At 38.1% G+C, this 9,287-nt stretch overlaps 1 protein-coding gene across 1 annotated transcript; it reads left to right on the top strand.

The window, feature by feature from the left end:
• The first annotated feature begins 7,815 nt into the window (after positions 1-7,815).
• LOC102018423 (vomeronasal type-1 receptor 90-like) lies at positions 7,816-8,541 on the top strand. The gene has a single exon (XM_005387249.1). It carries the CDS (start codon positions 7,816-7,818, stop codon positions 8,539-8,541), a length of 726 nt encoding a protein of 241 aa, XP_005387306.1.
• Positions 8,542-9,287: the final 746 nt, after the last annotated feature.

Consider the following 9,287-nt stretch of genomic DNA (forward strand, 5'->3'; position numbering starts at 1 on the left):
AAAGTTATCTGTCTGTGTTGTTCTTGTTATCTATTTTTGCTTTGTTCTTTATTTATAATTTGTGTTTCTCATTATTATACATTTACTCTAGATGTCCCTCCAAAGTCTCATGAGATCATAGGCTGGGTTTGGATCCATCCGAATCATGGATGTGTGGTACTCACACTTCGGTACATGATACTGGATTAGCACACTGATTGGTTTAACATAGTTCTGGGTGTAGTTGATGGAGCTGTAGAAGAGGGAATACTACTCTTAGTCTGGCTATATCATCAAATAGCCTTGTAGTCTGCATAGAATAAAAGGGGAAAAAATTAAGGCTGCTGCCTCCTGCCTGCCACACCATGAACTGTTTCTCCTCCTGCATAGCTGTCTCTCACCAAGTCCCTGTTGCAGTGTAGCACTTCAGCCCGGGAGTAGATATTTCATGATGCACACACACAGACAATCCTTTCCCAAAATGCCACCTGATTAAACTCTCTTTGGCCTTGTGGCAGGTATCGCGCTGGATTGCTCCTCCTGTGCTACCCTACTGTGAAAAAGCTACTCTCAAGACAAAGCCACACACTGGTTTTCTCTTCTTTGTTTGTTTTACTTTTACACTACCTCTGGGTTTTTCTGAAGGCCGTTGCTGTTGGCCCATCCATAACTTCTCCCTGAAGGAGTTGACAATCCAGGTAGCCTCCTTCTTAATTGGGTCAGGTGTTTGATAGTCCGCTTCTTGACCCTGTGTGAAATGGAACCAAGGTGTAGTTCCTGTTGGGACTTGGAAATTAGAAGTGTGAAGCCCATGGTGTTTGGGTTCCCTCCTAAGATTGTGTGTTTTAATTCAGAGAATGTGGGAAGCTTTTTTATCTCCACTGGTATGAATGAGGGGCGCACATTCAGCTTCTTCATAGTGTGGATTCCAGCTCCTGTTTTGCTTAAATTTCAGTTTCAATCATGTGCCTGTGATCACCTCAACCCACAACACCTCAGTGAGTAGGCAGAATTCTAGTATTTATTTGTATTAAAATTCATATTGTATTTTTACTCATAGCTTGAAACCTGAAACTGAGAACTTGAAAATCATGAAGTACACAAAATGCACAGCCAGTAACACTTAGGAACCAGGCGCTCCATGTGAGAAAAGACTGGAGAAGAGTGTGCAAGTCACACATTATGCAAAAGGAAACTTGAGCCACTGGGGAGGCAAGAATGGGAGGCAACATGAGTCTCTCACAGCAGAGGAGTTTGCCACCTGTTGGGACTAATTTGCAATAGTTCTGGACGAGTGTGAACTTATACAATGGGGCTTTTCTCATCCCTCATGCAGATGTGTCACTGGGAAATTAAAGTTTGCAGCACAGGTGTTCCCAGATGGCTATTATCTAGAAAGAGTAAAATAAAGTCCTCAGACAGGCAAAATGTTCCATTTGGCAGTCTAGCTCTGTCCTTTGCAGTGAGATCTTGTCACTTCTCTACAGATTGTAAAATGATACATCTACACAGAAGTGTGCTTATAACATCCTTTTATTAAGGCCGTGCAGAGGTTTCTCAGCAGCACCAGATCCATACACCTGCCCCTGGGTAAGTGCCTCTCTGGTCTCAGATGCAGTATCTGTGGTGGGCAGGATCCTAGCCAGGCTAAGGAAGTAAGAAAATGGGCTTTATGGTAAGGTTTCTGTAGACTGAGTTTTTCAAAGACTCTAGCTTTTAACTTCATGGCTCAGAAAATGAGTATTATTTTTTGTAAGAAATTGTAAATTAGTTTCTTGCATGTTTTTATTTCTCTGAATTAAATGGTGTTCATTTACTTTCAGTATCATTTCTCCAGGAAGATACTGTTTTTTGGTCTAAAGCTTTGTATTTCCATTTACACCCCTCGTAACTAGATGAACTTTCACTGTGGGTTTTGAATGCAAGAATCACTTTCTCTTGTACCATCTGTGTAAGTCACTGAAACCTTTTTAAAAAAACAACCCATGTAATGTTAGCTATGTTACTAACTAACATTATGTTAGTTATGTTACTAATTAACTAATGTTAGTTATGTTACCATAATGCTAGTTGTGTTACTAGCACACTAGTAATGTGGGCTAGTTATGTGTGCTAGTTGAGTTCTTTAGTATGAAGTGGAGTGCTTTTTTAAAGCATCACTTGTGAAAGAGACATTACCCTCATTCCTACAAAAGATGTATGAGCTTTTTCTCACAAAAGCCTGCTTAACCTATTGATTTCACAAAATTCACCTTGATGGTGTCATTCTTTAATATGGTGACAATAAAACAAGGCGATAACATTGGAGTATTTTGTTGTGTTTACAATAAAGGTCTTTGAATATAATGCACCAATATTTGTTGAGAGGAAAGACATCTCTCTTATTGTTTTCTCTATTTTTTTTAAATTAAAAGTATTTCTTCTGCTTTCATTCACAGTGGGTATGCCAGAAACTTTTTCAATGAAGGAAAAGTTTAGAACAAAATCTTTTCATCTGTCTTGATCTCTATGCTTGTTGTGTTACGTCCATTGTCACTCGTTGCTTACATATATTTCTCAATGCCACTAACATAAACCTGACAGTTATTTTCCATGAGTGGAAGACTTTTTTTCTTCACGATGGAGTTGATTGAAGATTGTCATACAGGCTTGTGCACTTGTAGGGGACAAGATTTTCACATTTGTGGCAATCTTCCTCTGGGATTATTTTGTCTCTTTTCTTTGCGAGAGTAACTAATTTGGCTTCAATTTTCAGAAAAGGGATATAAACATGTGAATGGTGTGAATTCCTGTAGATAAATGAGCACCCAGATCTTACTCAGCCTCTTTGAAAGTGAGATCTGGGTGCTTATGATAATGTTTACTACATATTAATAAATGTACCCAGCTGCCATCCATGTACTCAAATTTTCCTCTAATTTTGTTCTTCCAGCGTCTAGTGCTGTGAGTTCCCAATGCTGTATGCTGAAATCAGGCCATCTATCTGGCTGGTGATGGTTTTGCCTACCTGAGTGGGTCTCCCTCTCTCTCTTTGCAGTTTTTCCGCTGGAAAAACTGGTAAGAATTATAGCTTTAAGATGAACATTCTCATGAACCTAAACCATTGTTTTGCTTATTGTCAGACTTACATCAAAAGCCTGAATTCTTTTTAACTTAAATTATAGACAAGGACAACATTGGTACAGATCGTGGTAAAGCTGACCTGTAAAGTACAGGAATAAGAGCCAAGATCTGCTCTTTTATGCAGCTAACACATGACTGTGTTCTGGACTTCAACCCTATTATTATACACTACCTTATTGTGCAAAATATAAAGACTACATTCTGTGGTGTACAGAAAAAAAGAATAGGCAGCCAGTTTCTTCACTTTACAGTCTGCCTGCCTTCAAGGCCATAAGTGCCCCCCTTTGGTGGGAGTCTTCTGAGGCCCCTCTCTCCCACAGTACACCTGGTTTCTTCTCACCTATGGCTCAGGTGCATTGACTTGAGCCTCCTCACTGGTTTGTGAAACACCTGAGTGTGTCACGTGTCAAAGGATGGCCCTGGTCTTGGTAACTGCCAGATAGCAGAGTGTCTAAAGTGAATCTTTCTTTAGATAGGGCATTAACTAGGCTCTGAATTGCCTTATATTCCTCAGGAGGTATTTGCAGACTTACTAAGTTATGAGAACTCCAAATGTTGAATGCTCAAAACAAATTCAGAGGTTTATATTTAACTATCTCACTATTTTCTGTTTTGTTTTCTGTGAGCTCCACACTCAGACTTACTTTGCATTCTTCCCAATATGACATTCACATTGTGACTTTTTTCAGAAATTTCTTGCAGTTTGCTTTCTCTGTGATTTCTTTCTTTCTTTCTTTTTTGTTTTTATTAACAAAGGTCTCTTTGAGGGCAGCTGGGTTTCTTCTGTTCAAAAAATGAGAAATTTGTGCTTGTCATTTTGGCTGAGGCAGGTCCTCTCTCCATTCTCTCACTCCTCAGAGCTGAATCTGCCTTCCAGATCATCTGGCAGATGGAAGGAGCTGCTGTCCAGTCTCTTGTTCCCCTAAGCTGTGCTCAGCCTGGAAGGTGTGAGCTGGATGAGGTACAGCTGGGTGGGGACACTGGTAGATCTTTTCTGATAGCTTGTTTTCACATGTTCACAGTCTCAAGGATATATTTTCTAATAAAATATTACTACAGAAGGAGCTTTATACCTTTCTATATAGCATCCACAGACAAATATAGGACCAAGCTATGTGTAGTGAATTTTGCTAATATAGCTGTGTGATCCACAAAATTTTGAGATGGCCGGAGCTTTGACCTTATATTCTATCATATTTCTGATCCTTGACGGGAACTAATAACTTAACTGGGTGTTCCTGTGTGGAGCACTTTCCTGTATTAATGCTGTGCAGAAAGGAGATTGAACATGGGCTCCAAAAAGACTGCCAGTGTTTGGTTAAGAACTTAGGGCACCCTCTGACATTCTGAATGTTCAGTAAACTTAGAACCTCTGCACATATCTCCTACCTCAATCCTTCATGCTTTAGGACTTCCTTCTCTTAAAGAGTGAGCAATATTTCTAAGAATGTAGTTGTATCCCTCAATTTATGGAAGATTCATACATGCTACTTGACCCAGTTGTTCACCAAACTTCATTAATGCAAACAGAATTAATTCAAAACTTGAGTTTTACAAAAGCAACATAAGATGACTTTATAATTTACATTTTATTTTTTCATGTAATTCTTAAAAATACATTTTAGATATTGTTATGTACCTATCTAAAGTCATGCCTTTAAAATATTATAAGGATATATATTAAAATATCCATAGGATAGATGTGCAGGAAATAAGTGTGTGCCGTGTATAAAAATATGAAAGACAAAGCAGAGAGCACTGAGGTCTCAGAAACTCTCATAGGTCGGCGACATCTAATAGTCAGATACACATTTTTCCAGGTTCCCCCTGAAGAAATGACAAGACCAAGCAGTAATTTGTTGATTGTGTGAATGGAGAAATTTATGTTACTTGCCTTAACCAATACTTTAGCAAAAGATGCACATTTTCTAGTTTTACTATGATATTTCTATTTAAAAAATCAAAATTTCCATAGAATTGAGTCCACGTACTTCTTTACCTCTGATTTTTAGATTGTGATCACACAGTTCAGGTTCTCTCAGTCACTTATATATCATATGTTCTATGTAGCTATGAATGTAGTCTTACTCTGTGATGTTGAAATGTCTGTGACCATATGTGTCTATAGCCATGTCCCCATGTTACAGCCTTAACATTACAGCTTTATAATGGCTGATGTAAAGCAAAGACCTGCATCAAACTGCAAGATACACTGAAAAGTTTATTGTCACCAAGTTCTGTACTACAAACTTTACCCGTGAGCCCCATAACTCCTCAGAAATATCCTTCCTTGCTTGTGGAAAGCATACATGTGTGGAGTCCTTGTGAACCACCTTCAGGCTGAGAATATTTGCCAGTCATTTAATTACAAACATAGAAGGACTAATTTAGAATTTACCTAAATCATGGGTACATTTAAGATTCTCTTTCCACGTTATTATGATAGAGTGAAAAGAAATTTGGAATTCAGGGTCCTAATAATAAAGAACTTCTCTGTCATTACTGATTTGGGTCACCTGGCATGAGTTTCAAGAATATACTATAAAATGTAGAACTTATATACTATAAAATGTAGAGCTTTATGCATGAGGAACTACATAATAATGATAATAGTACCTGACATTTTCTTCCTGTTAGGCTCTCTTCGGGTTTGGTACATTGTTACATATTGTGTATCCAGGAAATAAAGAATTTGTTTGTCCCCATTTTACAGAATATGTCATTGAGTTAGATGTGTGATTTGAGTTTTCAAATCCTAAATTTGATAAATGTCAGTTACAGATGTAAGTCAAATCCATTTGACTTCAGAACACACTGAGAAACATTTGCTCTTATGACTATTTGGTCCTGCAATAAACCAGAAGAAGGATGTCACTAACATTATATAACTGTTATGCCTATCCCCTGGACAGTTACTGCTTGAGAGAATCTTCATTTCAGATGTAGGCAAATATCCTGTCCCAATTTCCAAAAACGAAGTACAGCTCTTACTATGTAGCCAGCATTTTCTCTACTTTCCATAGATACAAAGGCAAATGGGACATGGTGCCTCATGATGAAAACTGAAAATTGATTTATTTCACTTATGAGTATGGTCTCTAGTTGTGACCATTTAAATATAAAGGCCTCGAGTTTATCTTTCTTTACAGCTGAGTAATATTCCATTATATAAAAGTACCATAATTTTCTTATCCAATCCTCGGTGGATGGACATTTGGGTTGCTTCCACATTTTAGCAATTACAAATTGTGCTGCTATGAACATAGGTGCACATATATCACTGTGATATGATGTTTTTAGATCTTCTGGGAAAATACCCAGCAGGGGGATAGCTGGGTTGAATGGGACCTCTAAACCTAGTTTTCGGAGGAATCTCCAAACTGATTTCCACAGTGGTTTCACCAGTCTGCATTCCCACCAGCAGTGGAGAAGGGTTCCTATTTCTCCACAGCCTCGCCAGCATTTGTTATTGGTTGATTTCTTAATGCTAGCCATTCTTACTGGGGTAAGGTGGAATCTTAGTGTTGTTTTAATTTGCATTTCTCGAACGACTAATGATGTTGAACATTTTCTCATATATTTATTTGCCGTTTGTATCTCCTTGTCTGAGAAATGTGTGTTCATCTCCACTGCCCATTTTTGGATTGGGTCTTTGAATTTGGAGGGGCTGAAATTTTTTAATTCTTTATATGTTCTAGATAGAAGCCCTTTGTCTGAGGGACAATCAGCTAAAATTTTTTCCAAGTTTGTTGGTTTTCTTTTGACTCTGCTGGTGATTTCTTTAGATGTGCAAGCACCGCATTGTGTCACTAGTGTAAAACTTGAAAGAGTTAAGTTAAACTCGGAGGTATGATAGACACTGTGAAATGATAGGAAACCACCGAAGAGTAAAGGGCTTCTGGGATGTGGGAAAAGAGAAGGGAAAGAAGGAGAAATTTTGTATGGATGTATATACAGGATAGATAACATGGTTGTTCTTCTACCTGCTGTTTCTATGCTGAAAGAAACTGTCAATGAGTCTTTGGTTGACCAGTATTGCATGTCTATATCTGTTTTCATGAGAAGCCACTTTGAAGATATCAATATGTAATACAACCACCATTGTTAATTCCCTACCACTTTGTTTGTAACTCTGTATTGTCTGTATTGTGCTTGTGATATGTTGTAAAATGTTGTATGTCTGTTAATGTTTCCCTCCTTTTATCCTTAAAATAAAAAAAAAAAAAAAAAAAAAAAAAGTAAAAAAAAAAGAAAACTGAAAATTGAGACAAAAACATGGAAACACATTCCTTACCTGTGACACACTTCTCAGAGGTGCTGTGGGGTCCCTGAAGTGAGATATATAATCACCCTGCCACTAGGAACGGTGAGCTCTGAAGGGAAAAGGATGCATGGGGAGGGATCCAATGTTCTGATGAAGGCATAGCATTGGCCAATATAATGATGGTGGTTATATTTGTGATAAATAATTCTTCTTGCTTTTTCCTCAGACTTCATTGTTCTTCTCTTGCTATGATGGTAATGAAAAAGGGAACATTTTTAAGGTTTTTTAATGTGAGAAACACAATTTTCTTTGAAATCACCCTTGGGATCTCAGCCAACACTGTCTTGTTTCTGTTACACATCCTCACACTTCTCCTCAAGCACAGGCCCAAGCCACTGGACCTCACTATTGCACCCCTGGCCCTGATCCATTTGGAGATGCTGGTAACTATGGGCTTCATAGCTGCAGACATTTTTGAGTTTCAGGGTTGGGGGGATGGCCTTGTGTGTAAATTGGTTATCTACGTGCACAGGTTGATGAGGTCCCTCTCCATCTGTACCACCTGCCTGCTGAGTGTTCTCCAGGCCATCACCCTAAGCCCCAGAAACTCTTGTTTGGAAAAACTTAAATATAAATCCTCACAATACCCATGTTGCTTTGTGTTTCTGTGGATCTTCAATTTGATCCTGAATACTCGTTTCTTAGTCTCCATTGGGGCCACCCCCAATGTAACCTCACACAGTCTCATGTTTGTCACTGAATCCTGCTCTCAGTGGCCTATTAGTTACTTGTTCGGGTACGTATTTTTGTCATTGGTGAGTATTCAGGATATCTCCTCTATAGTGGTGATGGTTCTCTCAAGTGGATACATGGTGAGCCTGTTGTGCAGGCATAAGAGGCAGTTCCAGCAACTTCATAGCACTAATCTTTGTCCAAAAGCATCCCCAGAAGAGGCCACTCGGAGCATCCTGCTGCTAATGGGTTTCTTTATGCTCATGTACTTTTTGGATTGTGTTACTTTCTTAACCCTTGCAATACTGTGGAAAAATGACCCAATTAATATTTGTGTGCAGATGCTTGTGTGTAATTGTTATGCCACAGTCTGTCCTTTTGTGCTAATGAGCACTGAAAAACGGATGATTGTATGTTTAAAATCCACGTGGAAAAGACTGTGAATTTCCCAGTATTTGCATCCTGATGGATAATGTCCAGATAGCTAAATACTTAGAATTTCTCTTGCATCTTTGAAATATATGTAGTTTTATCTTTTCTGTTAGGCAAATTTCCTTTTATGTATTGGGGTTGTAAGTACACCAGGGATAATTTACGAGTGTAACTCTTTGTAGAAATATAGGCTTGTGTTCCAGTGATGTTCATATGTGTTGATGCCGTTATGCAGCACAGGATGTATGTTATAGGCTTGGAACACTAACGCTATAGTGAAAGATCAGAACAGAAGGAAGAAGGAAGAAGGCATTAAACAGAAAATGCTCAAGGACAACAAGCAGAGACATCTTGGTTTTTATGTTTATATGCTATTCCTTTATAATGTTAACTTCATTATAGAGAAACTTTGCAAAATATATCAAAATCAAACAGAATGATATGAACATATATCCTTGATATACATAAAGCTTACCTTCATAACTAATTTACTATTATATCCATAATGCAAAATGTGTTTTTACATATAATTAACCTTTTATGAAATAATGTGGTATTAGTTATGTACATATGAGGTTGGAAAATTCTCCACAAAATTTAGAAATCAGTTAATTTAGGGGCTGGGGATTTAGCTCAGCGGCAAAAGCGCCTGCCTGGCATGCGCAAGGTCGTGAGTTCGGTTCCCGGTACCGGAGAAAAACCAAAAAACCAAAAAAAACAAAACAAAACAAAAAACAAAACAAAACAAAAAATAAAA

The sequence above is a fragment of the Chinchilla lanigera genome, unplaced genomic scaffold, assembly GCF_000276665.1.
Source record: "Chinchilla lanigera isolate Chin_1 unplaced genomic scaffold, ChiLan1.0 scaffold00028, whole genome shotgun sequence".
NCBI classification, from domain to species: Eukaryota; Metazoa; Chordata; class Mammalia; order Rodentia; family Chinchillidae; genus Chinchilla; species Chinchilla lanigera.